The sequence below is a fragment of the Heterocephalus glaber genome, unplaced genomic scaffold (genome assembly GCF_053883595.1).
Source record: "Heterocephalus glaber isolate CG9 unplaced genomic scaffold, H.glaber_assembly_v1.0 deba00001649, whole genome shotgun sequence".
NCBI classification, from domain to species: Eukaryota; Metazoa; Chordata; class Mammalia; order Rodentia; family Bathyergidae; genus Heterocephalus; species Heterocephalus glaber.
Genome location: NW_028258401.1, coordinates 130,304 through 149,436, shown reverse-complemented (window position 1 = coordinate 149,436; position 19,133 = coordinate 130,304). Strand labels below are relative to the sequence as shown.

Genomic DNA, 19,133 nt, shown 5'->3' with positions numbered 1-19,133 from the left:
TCTCTTGTGGGTCTCCTTTACTTCCAGGAACCTTTATGCTCGAGTACAATGCCATTTGTAGGTTTTGTAGCTTGTTATTGGTCTACATTGTGGGCATTCTGCTGAGGACGTCCATGGCTACGCTGTATGTTCTCTCAGAGTTTGTGTTTTTAATGCCCAGATGTATGATCCACTGGCGTCTGCTTTCAGCACAGGGTGAGAGAGTTGGTCAGAGTCGATCTTGCGCACGTGGACCACCAGTTTTCCCAGCGCCCTTTTTCCGTGGCCTGTGTTTTCTCCAGCCTAGGTTATTGGCTCCTTTGCCCAAGATGCAGTGTCTGAGGGTTTTGGGGGTTGTTTCTGCACCCTCTATTCTGTTCCCTACGTCCAGCTGTCTGTGTGCGTGCATTGGTACCATTGTGTCTCTCGTGGTCTGCCCAGGGACGGAAGTGAGGAAGTCTTCCCGTTCCTTAGGAGACAGTCTGAGTCTCCCGAGCATGTTCCCCCGGGTGTCCTGTTGTCTCACTGAGAGAGCCATTCATTCACTTCCGTTGGCCACCAGGGTTTTGTACTGGGTCTTGAGGTGAGTTCAGGTCATGACTGTTGTATGTGTGCGTGTGTTTGTTTGTGTTTGCAGGACCTGAGTCCACCTGGAAGCAAGAGGAAGTGGCGTGGGAGTCCGTTTCTGCCTGGTGAGTGTGAGGGTCACGGGCTATGGAGGCAGAGGTGGCCTGTGAGATCTCAGGTGCAGGGAAAAGCGGGAAGTGGTCAGTTTCCCTACTTGATCTATTCTGCCAAGCTGGAAGTGAACTCTTTTCAGAGTTTGTTTTTGTCTTGGATCGCACCTCCCCTTACTTTGCAGGATTGGTCACCTGGAGTCCCCGTCGCCCACAGTGAACTACACTCGGGTTTCCCTGCACTCAGGGCAAGGCAGCTCAACACTCTCCTGTGGGAGGCCGTTGAGAGAGGAGACACTCCCCCTCTTTGTGCAGTTTGGCCTCAGTTTGGTGGTGGGGATTCCACAGCACAAATTGGCCCCAAACCAAACAGCCAACCCTGCGTGACTGCAGTATGGAAAGGACAGGCTGGGCAGACCCTGGATCACTGGGCTTCAGCAGGTCCTCAGGTCCCTTTGTTCCCCGGTGCCCTGCAAGTAACACGGAGCCCAGTGCTCTGATGTTGGAGCACCTGGATGCTTCTCAGTGTATGTGCCACACACCTGCTCACACTGAGCTGTGTGTACCCCTCCAGGCCCTTTACGGAAATCTTTTGAGTAGGGACCCTGGGAATTTGCCGATGTGTGCAGGCTGCTGGGCCTCTCCTGGGATCCTCCTGCCACGGAACTCCACTGCTCCAGAATGTCCCCTGTGTGTCCTGTGGCCTCTCTTTAGGGGTCCAGGGCGGACCAGGGGATAGCTGTGAAGGCCAGTCCTTCCTGGTTACCATGCTGTTCTCCTTACAGGTACCTGGAGGGCGGAGACAGTGCCGCCAATTACCTGGCACACAGTGTAGATGAAAGTTATTCGACCTTTTCCACATGGTGCAACGTCTCAACGTTCCCCGAGCCTGCCTGGAGTCCGGGCTTCCCCGGTGAGGAGCACTGGGTTCCCTCTTTGCTGGGTGAGGCCAGTTGAGTGTGCCACCTGGGGAGATAGTCAGGCTCATTCTCTTTCCTCGTTAGTGTGTGTCTGCAGCATAGGAGGATGACATGACCCTTGGGGATTTGGAGCATGTCCGTACCCCATCTGGATCCTTTGTACTCTCCCGGACCCACCACCACGCCCTCCCGTCCTGGTCCTTGGGCCTCCCTTGCCGCTTCGGACTCTACCTCCCTATTTCCAGGCGTCTGTCTTTTCTTTGGCTGTCGAAACTCTTTTTCCTTTGGGTGTGTCCTGTTGGAGATCCCCCCTGTCATATTTCCACCTCCGACGTTCATTGTTTGACTTCTAATTATGACCTCAATAGCCATCCACCTTGCCATCAGTGCCTGCAGTTTATCTTTGGTCATGGTTCAGCAGTATTCCTTGTGTACGTTCACCACCTTTTCATCGTCCGTTCGTCTTCGATGGGCATATGGATCACTTCCACGTTTTACCTCTCTGTAATGCTGGTGCTGGCCTAAGTGTCTCAGTTTACTTCCTGTTTGCTTGAGCAAAACCTCTGACACAGATGAAAGGGGGAAAGGTTTATCTTGACTGACAGTTTGTTGATGTTTCGATCCATAGTTGGCTGGTTGTAAGGCAAGATGGCGTGGTTGAAAAGAAAGAGTTCACGGCTAGGCAGGCAGTAAGAAGCAAAGGCTGGGGGCAGGAGGAAGGGTCTAGCTATCTCCAGGGCACGCCCACAAGGACCCTCTCCTCCCACCAGGCTTCACCTCCCAGCATGAGACCCAGACAGAAACCCATCCGTGCACTAGCCCCGGTATGACAGGCCCGATCCAGTCACTTGCCACACGCACGGCCTCTGAGCAGAGAAGGCTTTGGGGGGACATCTAGATGTAAGCCGTAACGGTCAGCGTGTGTGTGCATGCAGCACTGTGCTCCGATGACCTCCACTCTCTCGTGCAGATGCCCAGGAGAGGGGTAGCTGGGTCCAGTGGAATTCTCTTCTGAGTTTTCTGAGGAAAGCCCACACTAATTTCCACTGGGGTGCTACCAGTTTATATTCTCCCAAGCAAAGCAGAAGGGTCCTTTTTCCACGCAAGCTCTCAAGCCTTTGTTCTTCGTGGTAGACATTCTTGCTGGAAGAAGACAGACTCTGGTGGTGTTGTTATGGGTATTCCTTGTCTCGTGCCTGCTGACCATTTCTCTTGCTTTTGTCGAGGATGCGTTGGTTTTAGTTGGCCAGTTAGTGCCGTGAGTCAGGCTGTAGGAAAGGAGTGAAGCACGGAGGTCAGGTGTGTCCCACAGTGGGCACGCCAGGACCTTTTAGATTTAAGGTCGGGTGTTTTTGAGTTCTGCTATTTCTAGATATTCCCCCTCCGTCTGAGGAATTGGCTGGCAAAAATGTCTTTCCCAGTTGGTAGGTCTCCAGTCAGTCTCTTGTGGGTCTCCTTTACTTCCAGGAACCTTTATGCTCGAGTACAATGCCATTTGTAGGTTTTGTAGCTTGTTATTGGTCTACATTGTGGGCATTCTGCTGAGGACGTCCATGGCTACGCTGTATGTTCTCTCAGAGTTTGTGTTTTTAATGCCCAGATGTATGATCCACTGGCGTCTGCTTTCAGCACAGGGTGAGAGAGTTGGTCAGAGTCGATCTTGCGCACGTGGACCACCAGTTTTCCCAGCGCCCTTTTTCCGTGGCCTGTGTTTTCTCCAGCCTAGGTTATTGGCTCCTTTGCCCAAGATGCAGTGTCTGAGGGTTTTGGGGGTTGTTTCTGCACCCTCTATTCTGTTCCCTACGTCCAGCTGTCTGTGTGCGTGCATTGGTACCATTGTGTCTCTCGTGGTCTGCCCAGGGACGGAAGTGAGGAAGTCTTCCCGTTCCTTAGGAGACAGTCTGAGTCTCCCGAGCATGTTCCCCCGGGTGTCCTGTTGTCTCACTGAGAGAGCCATTCATTCACTTCCGTTGGCCACCAGGGTTTTGTACTGGGTCTTGAGGTGAGTTCAGGTCATGACTGTTGTATGTGTGCGTGTGTTTGTTTGTGTTTGCAGGACCTGAGTCCACCTGGAAGCAAGAGGAAGTGGCGTGGGAGTCCGTTTCTGCCTGGTGAGTGTGAGGGTCACGGGCTATGGAGGCAGAGGTGGCCTGTGAGATCTCAGGTGCAGGGAAAAGCGGGAAGTGGTCAGTTTCCCTACTTGATCTATTCTGCCAAGCTGGAAGTGAACTCTTTTCAGAGTTTGTTTTTGTCTTGGATCGCACCTCCCCTTACTTTGCAGGATTGGTCACCTGGAGTCCCCGTCGCCCACAGTGAACTACACTCGGGTTTCCCTGCACTCAGGGCAAGGCAGCTCAACACTCTCCTGTGGGAGGCCGTTGAGAGAGGAGACACTCCCCCTCTTTGTGCAGTTTGGCCTCAGTTTGGTGGTGGGGATTCCACAGCACAAATTGGCCCCAAACCAAACAGCCAACCCTGCGTGACTGCAGTATGGAAAGGACAGGCTGGGCAGACCCTGGATCACTGGGCTTCAGCAGGTCCTCAGGTCCCTTTGTTCCCCGGTGCCCTGCAAGTAACACGGAGCCCAGTGCTCTGATGTTGGAGCACCTGGATGCTTCTCAGTGTATGTGCCACACACCTGCTCACACTGAGCTGTGTGTACCCCTCCAGGCCCTTTACGGAAATCTTTTGAGTAGGGACCCTGGGAATTTGCCGATGTGTGCAGGCTGCTGGGCCTCTCCTGGGATCCTCCTGCCACGGAACTCCACTGCTCCAGAATGTCCCCTGTGTGTCCTGTGGCCTCTCTTTAGGGGTCCAGGGCGGACCAGGGGATAGCTGTGAAGGCCAGTCCTTCCTGGTTACCATGCTGTTCTCCTTACAGGTACCTGGAGGGCGGAGACAGTGCCGCCAATTACCTGGCACACAGTGTAGATGAAAGTTATTCGACCTTTTCCACATGGTGCAACGTCTCAACGTTCCCCGAGCCTGCCTGGAGTCCGGGCTTCCCCGGTGAGGAGCACTGGGTTCCCTCTTTGCTGGGTGAGGCCAGTTGAGTGTGCCACCTGGGGAGATAGTCAGGCTCATTCTCTTTCCTCGTTAGTGTGTGTCTGCAGCATAGGAGGATGACATGACCCTTGGGGATTTGGAGCATGTCCGTACCCCATCTGGATCCTTTGTACTCTCCCGGACCCACCACCACGCCCTCCCGTCCTGGTCCTTGGGCCTCCCTTGCCGCTTCGGACTCTACCTCCCTATTTCCAGGCGTCTGTCTTTTCTTTGGCTGTCGAAACTCTTTTTCCTTTGGGTGTGTCCTGTTGGAGATCCCCCCTGTCATATTTCCACCTCCGACGTTCATTGTTTGACTTCTAATTATGACCTCAATAGCCATCCACCTTGCCATCAGTGCCTGCAGTTTATCTTTGGTCATGGTTCAGCAGTATTCCTTGTGTACGTTCACCACCTTTTCATCGTCCGTTCGTCTTCGATGGGCATATGGATCACTTCCACGTTTTACCTCTCTGTAATGCTGGTGCTGGCCTAAGTGTCTCAGTTTACTTCCTGTTTGCTTGAGCAAAACCTCTGACACAGATGAAAGGGGGAAAGGTTTATCTTGACTGACAGTTTGTTGATGTTTCGATCCATAGTTGGCTGGTTGTAAGGCAAGATGGCGTGGTTGAAAAGAAAGAGTTCACGGCTAGGCAGGCAGTAAGAAGCAAAGGCTGGGGGCAGGAGGAAGGGTCTAGCTATCTCCAGGGCACGCCCACAAGGACCCTCTCCTCCCACCAGGCTTCACCTCCCAGCATGAGACCCAGACAGAAACCCATCCGTGCACTAGCCCCGGTATGACAGGCCCGATCCAGTCACTTGCCACACGCACGGCCTCTGAGCAGAGAAGGCTTTGGGGGGACATCTAGATGTAAGCCGTAACGGTCAGCGTGTGTGTGCATGCAGCACTGTGCTCCGATGACCTCCACTCTCTCGTGCAGATGCCCAGGAGAGGGGTAGCTGGGTCCAGTGGAATTCTCTTCTGAGTTTTCTGAGGAAAGCCCACACTAATTTCCACTGGGGTGCTACCAGTTTATATTCTCCCAAGCAAAGCAGAAGGGTCCTTTTTCCACGCAAGCTCTCAAGCCTTTGTTCTTCGTGGTAGACATTCTTGCTGGAAGAAGACAGACTCTGGTGGTGTTGTTATGGGTATTCCTTGTCTCGTGCCTGCTGACCATTTCTCTTGCTTTTGTCGAGGATGCGTTGGTTTTAGTTGGCCAGTTAGTGCCGTGAGTCAGGCTGTAGGAAAGGAGTGAAGCACGGAGGTCAGGTGTGTCCCACAGTGGGCACGCCAGGACCTTTTAGATTTAAGGTCGGGTGTTTTTGAGTTCTGCTATTTCTAGATATTCCCCCTCCGTCTGAGGAATTGGCTGGCAAAAATGTCTTTCCCAGTTGGTAGGTCTCCAGTCAGTCTCTTGTGGGTCTCCTTTACTTCCAGGAACCTTTATGCTCGAGTACAATGCCATTTGTAGGTTTTGTAGCTTGTTATTGGTCTACATTGTGGGCATTCTGCTGAGGACGTCCATGGCTACGCTGTATGTTCTCTCAGAGTTTGTGTTTTTAATGCCCAGATGTATGATCCACTGGCGTCTGCTTTCAGCACAGGGTGAGAGAGTTGGTCAGAGTCGATCTTGCGCACGTGGACCACCAGTTTTCCCAGCGCCCTTTTTCCGTGGCCTGTGTTTTCTCCAGCCTAGGTTATTGGCTCCTTTGCCCAAGATGCAGTGTCTGAGGGTTTTGGGGGTTGTTTCTGCACCCTCTATTCTGTTCCCTACGTCCAGCTGTCTGTGTGCGTGCATTGGTACCATTGTGTCTCTCGTGGTCTGCCCAGGGACGGAAGTGAGGAAGTCTTCCCGTTCCTTAGGAGACAGTCTGAGTCTCCCGAGCATGTTCCCCCGGGTGTCCTGTTGTCTCACTGAGAGAGCCATTCATTCACTTCCGTTGGCCACCAGGGTTTTGTACTGGGTCTTGAGGTGAGTTCAGGTCATGACTGTTGTATGTGTGCGTGTGTTTGTTTGTGTTTGCAGGACCTGAGTCCACCTGGAAGCAAGAGGAAGTGGCGTGGGAGTCCGTTTCTGCCTGGTGAGTGTGAGGGTCACGGGCTATGGAGGCAGAGGTGGCCTGTGAGATCTCAGGTGCAGGGAAAAGCGGGAAGTGGTCAGTTTCCCTACTTGATCTATTCTGCCAAGCTGGAAGTGAACTCTTTTCAGAGTTTGTTTTTGTCTTGGATCGCACCTCCCCTTACTTTGCAGGATTGGTCACCTGGAGTCCCCGTCGCCCACAGTGAACTACACTCGGGTTTCCCTGCACTCAGGGCAAGGCAGCTCAACACTCTCCTGTGGGAGGCCGTTGAGAGAGGAGACACTCCCCCTCTTTGTGCAGTTTGGCCTCAGTTTGGTGGTGGGGATTCCACAGCACAAATTGGCCCCAAACCAAACAGCCAACCCTGCGTGACTGCAGTATGGAAAGGACAGGCTGGGCAGACCCTGGATCACTGGGCTTCAGCAGGTCCTCAGGTCCCTTTGTTCCCCGGTGCCCTGCAAGTAACACGGAGCCCAGTGCTCTGATGTTGGAGCACCTGGATGCTTCTCAGTGTATGTGCCACACACCTGCTCACACTGAGCTGTGTGTACCCCTCCAGGCCCTTTACGGAAATCTTTTGAGTAGGGACCCTGGGAATTTGCCGATGTGTGCAGGCTGCTGGGCCTCTCCTGGGATCCTCCTGCCACGGAACTCCACTGCTCCAGAATGTCCCCTGTGTGTCCTGTGGCCTCTCTTTAGGGGTCCAGGGCGGACCAGGGGATAGCTGTGAAGGCCAGTCCTTCCTGGTTACCATGCTGTTCTCCTTACAGGTACCTGGAGGGCGGAGACAGTGCCGCCAATTACCTGGCACACAGTGTAGATGAAAGTTATTCGACCTTTTCCACATGGTGCAACGTCTCAACGTTCCCCGAGCCTGCCTGGAGTCCGGGCTTCCCCGGTGAGGAGCACTGGGTTCCCTCTTTGCTGGGTGAGGCCAGTTGAGTGTGCCACCTGGGGAGATAGTCAGGCTCATTCTCTTTCCTCGTTAGTGTGTGTCTGCAGCATAGGAGGATGACATGACCCTTGGGGATTTGGAGCATGTCCGTACCCCATCTGGATCCTTTGTACTCTCCCGGACCCACCACCACGCCCTCCCGTCCTGGTCCTTGGGCCTCCCTTGCCGCTTCGGACTCTACCTCCCTATTTCCAGGCGTCTGTCTTTTCTTTGGCTGTCGAAACTCTTTTTCCTTTGGGTGTGTCCTGTTGGAGATCCCCCCTGTCATATTTCCACCTCCGACGTTCATTGTTTGACTTCTAATTATGACCTCAATAGCCATCCACCTTGCCATCAGTGCCTGCAGTTTATCTTTGGTCATGGTTCAGCAGTATTCCTTGTGTACGTTCACCACCTTTTCATCGTCCGTTCGTCTTCGATGGGCATATGGATCACTTCCACGTTTTACCTCTCTGTAATGCTGGTGCTGGCCTAAGTGTCTCAGTTTACTTCCTGTTTGCTTGAGCAAAACCTCTGACACAGATGAAAGGGGGAAAGGTTTATCTTGACTGACAGTTTGTTGATGTTTCGATCCATAGTTGGCTGGTTGTAAGGCAAGATGGCGTGGTTGAAAAGAAAGAGTTCACGGCTAGGCAGGCAGTAAGAAGCAAAGGCTGGGGGCAGGAGGAAGGGTCTAGCTATCTCCAGGGCACGCCCACAAGGACCCTCTCCTCCCACCAGGCTTCACCTCCCAGCATGAGACCCAGACAGAAACCCATCCGTGCACTAGCCCCGGTATGACAGGCCCGATCCAGTCACTTGCCACACGCACGGCCTCTGAGCAGAGAAGGCTTTGGGGGGACATCTAGATGTAAGCCGTAACGGTCAGCGTGTGTGTGCATGCAGCACTGTGCTCCGATGACCTCCACTCTCTCGTGCAGATGCCCAGGAGAGGGGTAGCTGGGTCCAGTGGAATTCTCTTCTGAGTTTTCTGAGGAAAGCCCACACTAATTTCCACTGGGGTGCTACCAGTTTATATTCTCCCAAGCAAAGCAGAAGGGTCCTTTTTCCACGCAAGCTCTCAAGCCTTTGTTCTTCGTGGTAGACATTCTTGCTGGAAGAAGACAGACTCTGGTGGTGTTGTTATGGGTATTCCTTGTCTCGTGCCTGCTGACCATTTCTCTTGCTTTTGTCGAGGATGCGTTGGTTTTAGTTGGCCAGTTAGTGCCGTGAGTCAGGCTGTAGGAAAGGAGTGAAGCACGGAGGTCAGGTGTGTCCCACAGTGGGCACGCCAGGACCTTTTAGATTTAAGGTCGGGTGTTTTTGAGTTCTGCTATTTCTAGATATTCCCCCTCCGTCTGAGGAATTGGCTGGCAAAAATGTCTTTCCCAGTTGGTAGGTCTCCAGTCAGTCTCTTGTGGGTCTCCTTTACTTCCAGGAACCTTTATGCTCGAGTACAATGCCATTTGTAGGTTTTGTAGCTTGTTATTGGTCTACATTGTGGGCATTCTGCTGAGGACGTCCATGGCTACGCTGTATGTTCTCTCAGAGTTTGTGTTTTTAATGCCCAGATGTATGATCCACTGGCGTCTGCTTTCAGCACAGGGTGAGAGAGTTGGTCAGAGTCGATCTTGCGCACGTGGACCACCAGTTTTCCCAGCGCCCTTTTTCCGTGGCCTGTGTTTTCTCCAGCCTAGGTTATTGGCTCCTTTGCCCAAGATGCAGTGTCTGAGGGTTTTGGGGGTTGTTTCTGCACCCTCTATTCTGTTCCCTACGTCCAGCTGTCTGTGTGCGTGCATTGGTACCATTGTGTCTCTCGTGGTCTGCCCAGGGACGGAAGTGAGGAAGTCTTCCCGTTCCTTAGGAGACAGTCTGAGTCTCCCGAGCATGTTCCCCCGGGTGTCCTGTTGTCTCACTGAGAGAGCCATTCATTCACTTCCGTTGGCCACCAGGGTTTTGTACTGGGTCTTGAGGTGAGTTCAGGTCATGACTGTTGTATGTGTGCGTGTGTTTGTTTGTGTTTGCAGGACCTGAGTCCACCTGGAAGCAAGAGGAAGTGGCGTGGGAGTCCGTTTCTGCCTGGTGAGTGTGAGGGTCACGGGCTATGGAGGCAGAGGTGGCCTGTGAGATCTCAGGTGCAGGGAAAAGCGGGAAGTGGTCAGTTTCCCTACTTGATCTATTCTGCCAAGCTGGAAGTGAACTCTTTTCAGAGTTTGTTTTTGTCTTGGATCGCACCTCCCCTTACTTTGCAGGATTGGTCACCTGGAGTCCCCGTCGCCCACAGTGAACTACACTCGGGTTTCCCTGCACTCAGGGCAAGGCAGCTCAACACTCTCCTGTGGGAGGCCGTTGAGAGAGGAGACACTCCCCCTCTTTGTGCAGTTTGGCCTCAGTTTGGTGGTGGGGATTCCACAGCACAAATTGGCCCCAAACCAAACAGCCAACCCTGCGTGACTGCAGTATGGAAAGGACAGGCTGGGCAGACCCTGGATCACTGGGCTTCAGCAGGTCCTCAGGTCCCTTTGTTCCCCGGTGCCCTGCAAGTAACACGGAGCCCAGTGCTCTGATGTTGGAGCACCTGGATGCTTCTCAGTGTATGTGCCACACACCTGCTCACACTGAGCTGTGTGTACCCCTCCAGGCCCTTTACGGAAATCTTTTGAGTAGGGACCCTGGGAATTTGCCGATGTGTGCAGGCTGCTGGGCCTCTCCTGGGATCCTCCTGCCACGGAACTCCACTGCTCCAGAATGTCCCCTGTGTGTCCTGTGGCCTCTCTTTAGGGGTCCAGGGCGGACCAGGGGATAGCTGTGAAGGCCAGTCCTTCCTGGTTACCATGCTGTTCTCCTTACAGGTACCTGGAGGGCGGAGACAGTGCCGCCAATTACCTGGCACACAGTGTAGATGAAAGTTATTCGACCTTTTCCACATGGTGCAACGTCTCAACGTTCCCCGAGCCTGCCTGGAGTCCGGGCTTCCCCGGTGAGGAGCACTGGGTTCCCTCTTTGCTGGGTGAGGCCAGTTGAGTGTGCCACCTGGGGAGATAGTCAGGCTCATTCTCTTTCCTCGTTAGTGTGTGTCTGCAGCATAGGAGGATGACATGACCCTTGGGGATTTGGAGCATGTCCGTACCCCATCTGGATCCTTTGTACTCTCCCGGACCCACCACCACGCCCTCCCGTCCTGGTCCTTGGGCCTCCCTTGCCGCTTCGGACTCTACCTCCCTATTTCCAGGCGTCTGTCTTTTCTTTGGCTGTCGAAACTCTTTTTCCTTTGGGTGTGTCCTGTTGGAGATCCCCCCTGTCATATTTCCACCTCCGACGTTCATTGTTTGACTTCTAATTATGACCTCAATAGCCATCCACCTTGCCATCAGTGCCTGCAGTTTATCTTTGGTCATGGTTCAGCAGTATTCCTTGTGTACGTTCACCACCTTTTCATCGTCCGTTCGTCTTCGATGGGCATATGGATCACTTCCACGTTTTACCTCTCTGTAATGCTGGTGCTGGCCTAAGTGTCTCAGTTTACTTCCTGTTTGCTTGAGCAAAACCTCTGACACAGATGAAAGGGGGAAAGGTTTATCTTGACTGACAGTTTGTTGATGTTTCGATCCATAGTTGGCTGGTTGTAAGGCAAGATGGCGTGGTTGAAAAGAAAGAGTTCACGGCTAGGCAGGCAGTAAGAAGCAAAGGCTGGGGGCAGGAGGAAGGGTCTAGCTATCTCCAGGGCACGCCCACAAGGACCCTCTCCTCCCACCAGGCTTCACCTCCCAGCATGAGACCCAGACAGAAACCCATCCGTGCACTAGCCCCGGTATGACAGGCCCGATCCAGTCACTTGCCACACGCACGGCCTCTGAGCAGAGAAGGCTTTGGGGGGACATCTAGATGTAAGCCGTAACGGTCAGCGTGTGTGTGCATGCAGCACTGTGCTCCGATGACCTCCACTCTCTCGTGCAGATGCCCAGGAGAGGGGTAGCTGGGTCCAGTGGAATTCTCTTCTGAGTTTTCTGAGGAAAGCCCACACTAATTTCCACTGGGGTGCTACCAGTTTATATTCTCCCAAGCAAAGCAGAAGGGTCCTTTTTCCACGCAAGCTCTCAAGCCTTTGTTCTTCGTGGTAGACATTCTTGCTGGAAGAAGACAGACTCTGGTGGTGTTGTTATGGGTATTCCTTGTCTCGTGCCTGCTGACCATTTCTCTTGCTTTTGTCGAGGATGCGTTGGTTTTAGTTGGCCAGTTAGTGCCGTGAGTCAGGCTGTAGGAAAGGAGTGAAGCACGGAGGTCAGGTGTGTCCCACAGTGGGCACGCCAGGACCTTTTAGATTTAAGGTCGGGTGTTTTTGAGTTCTGCTATTTCTAGATATTCCCCCTCCGTCTGAGGAATTGGCTGGCAAAAATGTCTTTCCCAGTTGGTAGGTCTCCAGTCAGTCTCTTGTGGGTCTCCTTTACTTCCAGGAACCTTTATGCTCGAGTACAATGCCATTTGTAGGTTTTGTAGCTTGTTATTGGTCTACATTGTGGGCATTCTGCTGAGGACGTCCATGGCTACGCTGTATGTTCTCTCAGAGTTTGTGTTTTTAATGCCCAGATGTATGATCCACTGGCGTCTGCTTTCAGCACAGGGTGAGAGAGTTGGTCAGAGTCGATCTTGCGCACGTGGACCACCAGTTTTCCCAGCGCCCTTTTTCCGTGGCCTGTGTTTTCTCCAGCCTAGGTTATTGGCTCCTTTGCCCAAGATGCAGTGTCTGAGGGTTTTGGGGGTTGTTTCTGCACCCTCTATTCTGTTCCCTACGTCCAGCTGTCTGTGTGCGTGCATTGGTACCATTGTGTCTCTCGTGGTCTGCCCAGGGACGGAAGTGAGGAAGTCTTCCCGTTCCTTAGGAGACAGTCTGAGTCTCCCGAGCATGTTCCCCCGGGTGTCCTGTTGTCTCACTGAGAGAGCCATTCATTCACTTCCGTTGGCCACCAGGGTTTTGTACTGGGTCTTGAGGTGAGTTCAGGTCATGACTGTTGTATGTGTGCGTGTGTTTGTTTGTGTTTGCAGGACCTGAGTCCACCTGGAAGCAAGAGGAAGTGGCGTGGGAGTCCGTTTCTGCCTGGTGAGTGTGAGGGTCACGGGCTATGGAGGCAGAGGTGGCCTGTGAGATCTCAGGTGCAGGGAAAAGCGGGAAGTGGTCAGTTTCCCTACTTGATCTATTCTGCCAAGCTGGAAGTGAACTCTTTTCAGAGTTTGTTTTTGTCTTGGATCGCACCTCCCCTTACTTTGCAGGATTGGTCACCTGGAGTCCCCGTCGCCCACAGTGAACTACACTCGGGTTTCCCTGCACTCAGGGCAAGGCAGCTCAACACTCTCCTGTGGGAGGCCGTTGAGAGAGGAGACACTCCCCCTCTTTGTGCAGTTTGGCCTCAGTTTGGTGGTGGGGATTCCACAGCACAAATTGGCCCCAAACCAAACAGCCAACCCTGCGTGACTGCAGTATGGAAAGGACAGGCTGGGCAGACCCTGGATCACTGGGCTTCAGCAGGTCCTCAGGTCCCTTTGTTCCCCGGTGCCCTGCAAGTAACACGGAGCCCAGTGCTCTGATGTTGGAGCACCTGGATGCTTCTCAGTGTATGTGCCACACACCTGCTCACACTGAGCTGTGTGTACCCCTCCAGGCCCTTTACGGAAATCTTTTGAGTAGGGACCCTGGGAATTTGCCGATGTGTGCAGGCTGCTGGGCCTCTCCTGGGATCCTCCTGCCACGGAACTCCACTGCTCCAGAATGTCCCCTGTGTGTCCTGTGGCCTCTCTTTAGGGGTCCAGGGCGGACCAGGGGATAGCTGTGAAGGCCAGTCCTTCCTGGTTACCATGCTGTTCTCCTTACAGGTACCTGGAGGGCGGAGACAGTGCCGCCAATTACCTGGCACACAGTGTAGATGAAAGTTATTCGACCTTTTCCACATGGTGCAACGTCTCAACGTTCCCCGAGCCTGCCTGGAGTCCGGGCTTCCCCGGTGAGGAGCACTGGGTTCCCTCTTTGCTGGGTGAGGCCAGTTGAGTGTGCCACCTGGGGAGATAGTCAGGCTCATTCTCTTTCCTCGTTAGTGTGTGTCTGCAGCATAGGAGGATGACATGACCCTTGGGGATTTGGAGCATGTCCGTACCCCATCTGGATCCTTTGTACTCTCCCGGACCCACCACCACGCCCTCCCGTCCTGGTCCTTGGGCCTCCCTTGCCGCTTCGGACTCTACCTCCCTATTTCCAGGCGTCTGTCTTTTCTTTGGCTGTCGAAACTCTTTTTCCTTTGGGTGTGTCCTGTTGGAGATCCCCCCTGTCATATTTCCACCTCCGACGTTCATTGTTTGACTTCTAATTATGACCTCAATAGCCATCCACCTTGCCATCAGTGCCTGCAGTTTATCTTTGGTCATGGTTCAGCAGTATTCCTTGTGTACGTTCACCACCTTTTCATCGTCCGTTCGTCTTCGATGGGCATATGGATCACTTCCACGTTTTACCTCTCTGTAATGCTGGTGCTGGCCTAAGTGTCTCAGTTTACTTCCTGTTTGCTTGAGCAAAACCTCTGACACAGATGAAAGGGGGAAAGGTTTATCTTGACTGACAGTTTGTTGATGTTTCGATCCATAGTTGGCTGGTTGTAAGGCAAGATGGCGTGGTTGAAAAGAAAGAGTTCACGGCTAGGCAGGCAGTAAGAAGCAAAGGCTGGGGGCAGGAGGAAGGGTCTAGCTATCTCCAGGGCACGCCCACAAGGACCCTCTCCTCCCACCAGGCTTCACCTCCCAGCATGAGACCCAGACAGAAACCCATCCGTGCACTAGCCCCGGTATGACAGGCCCGATCCAGTCACTTGCCACACGCACGGCCTCTGAGCAGAGAAGGCTTTGGGGGGACATCTAGATGTAAGCCGTAACGGTCAGCGTGTGTGTGCATGCAGCACTGTGCTCCGATGACCTCCACTCTCTCGTGCAGATGCCCAGGAGAGGGGTAGCTGGGTCCAGTGGAATTCTCTTCTGAGTTTTCTGAGGAAAGCCCACACTAATTTCCACTGGGGTGCTACCAGTTTATATTCTCCCAAGCAAAGCAGAAGGGTCCTTTTTCCACGCAAGCTCTCAAGCCTTTGTTCTTCGTGGTAGACATTCTTGCTGGAAGAAGACAGACTCTGGTGGTGTTGTTATGGGTATTCCTTGTCTCGTGCCTGCTGACCATTTCTCTTGCTTTTGTCGAGGATGCGTTGGTTTTAGTTGGCCAGTTAGTGCCGTGAGTCAGGCTGTAGGAAAGGAGTGAAGCACGGAGGTCAGGTGTGTCCCACAGTGGGCACGCCAGGACCTTTTAGATTTAAGGTCGGGTGTTTTTGAGTTCTGCTATTTCTAGATATTCCCCCTCCGTCTGAGGAATTGGCTGGCAAAAATGTCTTTCCCAGTTGGTAGGTCTCCAGTCAGTCTCTTGTGGGTCTCCTTTACTTCCAGGAACCTTTATGCTCGAGTACAATGCCATTTGTAGGTTTTGTAGCTTGTTATTGGTCTACATTGTGGGCATTCTGCTGAGGACGTCCATGGCTACGCTGTATGTTCTCTCAGAGTTTGTGTTTTTAATGCCCAGATGTATGATCCACTGGCGTCTGCTTTCAGCACAGGGTGAGAGAGTTGGTCAGAGTCGATCTTGCGCACGTGGACCACCAGTTTTCCCAGCGCCCTTTTTCCGTGGCCTGTGTTTTCTCCAGCCTAGGTTATTGGCTCCTTTGCCCAAGATGCAGTGTCTGAGGGTTTTGGGGGTTGTTTCTGCACCCTCTATTCTGTTCCCTACGTCCAGCTGTCTGTGTGCGTGCATTGGTACCATTGTGTCTCTCGTGGTCTGCCCAGGGACGGAAGTGAGGAAGTCTTCCCGTTCCTTAGGAGACAGTCTGAGTCTCCCGAGCATGTTCCCCCGGGTGTCCTGTTGTCTCACTGAGAGAGCCATTCATTCACTTCCGTTGGCCACCAGGGTTTTGTACTGGGTCTTGAGGTGAGTTCAGGTCATGACTGTTGTATGTGTGCGTGTGTTTGTTTGTGTTTGCAGGACCTGAGTCCACCTGGAAGCAAGAGGAAGTGGCGTGGGAGTCCGTTTCTGCCTGGTGAGTGTGAGGGTCACGGGCTATGGAGGCAGAGGTGGCCTGTGAGATCTCAGGTGCAGGGAAAAGCGGGAAGTGGTCAGTTTCCCTACTTGATCTATTCTGCCAAGCTGGAAGTGAACTCTTTTCAGAGTTTGTTTTTGTCTTGGATCGCACCTCCCCTTACTTTGCAGGATTGGTCACCTGGAGTCCCCGTCGCCCACAGTGAACTACACTCGGGTTTCCCTGCACTCAGGGCAAGGCAGCTCAACACTCTCCTGTGGGAGGCCGTTGAGAGAGGAGACACTCCCCCTCTTTGTGCAGTTTGGCCTCAGTTTGGTGGTGGGGATTCCACAGCACAAATTGGCCCCAAACCAAACAGCCAACCCTGCGTGACTGCAGTATGGAAAGGACAGGCTGGGCAGACCCTGGATCACTGGGCTTCAGCAGGTCCTCAGGTCCCTTTGTTCCCCGGTGCCCTGCAAGTAACACGGAGCCCAGTGCTCTGATGTTGGAGCACCTGGATGCTTCTCAGTGTATGTGCCACACACCTGCTCACACTGAGCTGTGTGTACCCCTCCAGGCCCTTTACGGAAATCTTTTGAGTAGGGACCCTGGGAATTTGCCGATGTGTGCAGGCTGCTGGGCCTCTCCTGGGATCCTCCTGCCACGGAACTCCACTGCTCCAGAATGTCCCCTGTGTGTCCTGTGGCCTCTCTTTAGGGGTCCAGGGCGGACCAGGGGATAGCTGTGAAGGCCAGTCCTTCCTGGTTACCATGCTGTTCTCCTTACAGGTACCTGGAGGGCGGAGACAGTGCCGCCAATTACCTGGCACACAGTGTAGATGAAAGTTATTCGACCTTTTCCACATGGTGCAACGTCTCAACGTTCCCCGAGCCTGCCTGGAGTCCGGGCTTCCCCGGTGAGGAGCACTGGGTTCCCTCTTTGCTGGGTGAGGCCAGTTGAGTGTGCCACCTGGGGAGATAGTCAGGCTCATTCTCTTTCCTCGTTAGTGTGTGTCTGCAGCATAGGAGGATGACATGACCCTTGGGGATTTGGAGCATGTCCGTACCCCATCTGGATCCTTTGTACTCTCCCGGACCCACCACCACGCCCTCCCGTCCTGGTCCTTGGGCCTCCCTTGCCGCTTCGGACTCTACCTCCCTATTTCCAGGCGTCTGTCTTTTCTTTGGCTGTCGAAACTCTTTTTCCTTTGGGTGTGTCCTGTTGGAGATCCCCCCTGTCATATTTCCACCTCCGACGTTCATTGTTTGACTTCTAATTATGACCTCAATAGCCATCCACCTTGCCATCAGTGCCTGCAGTTTATCTTTGGTCATGGTTCAGCAGTATTCCTTGTGTACGTTCACCACCTTTTCATCGTCCGTTCGTCTTCGATGGGCATATGGATCACTTCCACGTTTTACCTCTCTGTAATGCTGGTGCTGGCCTAAGTGTCTCAGTTTACTTCCTGTTTGCTTGAGCAAAACCTCTGACACAGATGAAAGGGGGAAAGGTTTATCTTGACTGACAGTTTGTTGATGTTTCGATCCATAGTTGGCTGGTTGTAAGGCAAGATGGCGTGGTTGAAAAGAAAGAGTTCACGGCTAGGCAGGCAGTAAGAAGCAAAGGCTGGGGGCAGGAGGAAGGGTCTAGCTATCTCCAGGGCACGCCCACAAGGACCCTCTCCTCCCACCAGGCTTCACCTCCCAGCATGAGACCCAGACAGAAACCCATCCGTGCACTAGCCCCGGTATGACAGGCCCGATCCAGTCACTTGCCACACGCACGGCCTCTGAGCAGAGAAGGCTTTGGGGGGACATCTAGATGTAAGCCGTAACGGTCAGCGTGTGTGTGCATGCAGCACTGTGCTCCGATGACCTCCACTCTCTCGTGCAGATGCCCAGGAGAGGGGTAGCTGGGTCCAGTGGAATTCTCTTCTGAGTTTTCTGAGGAAAGCCCACACTAATTTCCACTGGGGTGCTACCAGTTTATATTCTCCCAAGCAAAGCAGAAGGGTCCTTTTTCCACGCAAGCTCTCAAGCCTTTGTTCTTCGTGGTAGACATTCTTGCTGGAAGAAGACAGACTCTGGTGGTGTTGTTATGGGTATTCCTTGTCTCGTGCCTGCTGACCATTTCTCTTGCTTTTGTCGAGGATGCGTTGGTTTTAGTTGGCCAGTTAGTGCCGTGAGTCAGGCTGTAGGAAAGGAGTGAAGCACGGAGGTCAGGTGTGTCCCACAGTGGGCACGCCAGGACCTTTTAGATTTAAGGTCGGGTGTTTTTGAGTTCTGCTATTTCTAGATATTCCCCCTCCGTCTGAGGAATTGGCTGGCAAAAATGTCTTTCCCAGTTGGTAGGTCTCCAGTCAGTCTCTTGTGGGTCTCCTTTACTTCCAGGAACCTTTATGCTCGAGTACAATGCCATTTGTAGGTTTTGTAGCTTGTTATTGGTCTACATTGTGGGCATTCTGCTGAGGACGTCCATGGCTACGCTGTATGTTCTCTCAGAGTTTGTGTTTTTAATGCCCAGATGTATGATCCACTGGCGTCTGCTTTCAGCACAGGGTGAGAGAGTTGGTCAGAGTCGATCTTGCGCACGTGGACCACCAGTTTTCCCAGCGCCCTTTTTCCGTGGCCTGTGTTTTCTCCAGCCTAGGTTATTGGCTCCTTTGCCCAAGATGCAGTGTCTGAGGGTTTTGGGGGTTGTTTCTGCACCCTCTATTCTGTTCCCTACGTCCAGCTGTCTGTGTGCGTGCATTGGTACCATTGTGTCTCTCGTGGTCTGCCCAGGGACGGAAGTGAGGAAGTCTTCCCGTTCCTTAGGAGACAGTCTGAGTCTCCCGAGCATGTTCCCCCGGGTGTCCTGTTGTCTCACTGAGAGAGCCATTCATTCACTTCCGTTGGCCACCAGGGTTTTGTACTGGGTCTTGAGGTGAGTTCAGGTCATGACTGTTGTATGTGTGCGTGTGTTTGTTTGTGTTTGCAGGACCTGAGTCCACCTGGAAGCAAGAGGAAGTGGCGTGGGAGTCCGTTTCTGCCTGGTGAGTGTGAGGGTCACGGGCTATGGAGGCAGAGGTGGCCTGTGAGATCTCAGGTGCAGGGAAAAGCGGGAAGTGGTCAGTTTCCCTACTTGATCTATTCTGCCAAGCTGGAAGTGAACTCTTTTCAGAGTTTGTTTTTGTCTTGGATCGCACCTCCCCTTACTTTGCAGGATTGGTCACCTGGAGTCCCCGTCGCCCACAGTGAACTACACTCGGGTTTCCCTGCACTCAGGGCAAGGCAGCTCAACACTCTCCTGTGGGAGGCCGTTGAGAGAGGAGACACTCCCCCTCTTTGTGCAGTTTGGCCTCAGTTTGGTGGTGGGGATTCCACAGCACAAATTGGCCCCAAACCAAACAGCAAACCCT

At 53.2% G+C, this 19,133-nt stretch overlaps 1 protein-coding gene across 1 annotated transcript in view; it reads left to right on the top strand.

The window, feature by feature from the left end:
• LOC147822368 (uncharacterized) overlaps positions 1 to 19,133 on the top strand; it is a 105,238-nt gene that overhangs the window by 84,842 nt on the left and 1,263 nt on the right. The window contains exons 43-55 of the mRNA XM_087196989.1: positions 617 to 671; positions 1,442 to 1,569; positions 3,633 to 3,687; positions 4,458 to 4,585; positions 6,649 to 6,703; positions 7,474 to 7,601; positions 9,665 to 9,719; positions 10,490 to 10,617; positions 12,681 to 12,735; positions 13,506 to 13,633; positions 15,697 to 15,751; positions 16,522 to 16,649; positions 18,713 to 18,767. Of these exons, the coding sequence (XP_087053115.1) occupies positions 617 to 671; positions 1,442 to 1,569; positions 3,633 to 3,687; positions 4,458 to 4,585; positions 6,649 to 6,703; positions 7,474 to 7,601; positions 9,665 to 9,719; positions 10,490 to 10,617; positions 12,681 to 12,735; positions 13,506 to 13,633; positions 15,697 to 15,751; positions 16,522 to 16,649; positions 18,713 to 18,767 (1,153 nt within the window). The remainder of the gene's footprint in view (positions 1 to 616; positions 672 to 1,441; positions 1,570 to 3,632; positions 3,688 to 4,457; positions 4,586 to 6,648; positions 6,704 to 7,473; positions 7,602 to 9,664; positions 9,720 to 10,489; positions 10,618 to 12,680; positions 12,736 to 13,505; positions 13,634 to 15,696; positions 15,752 to 16,521; positions 16,650 to 18,712; positions 18,768 to 19,133) is intronic.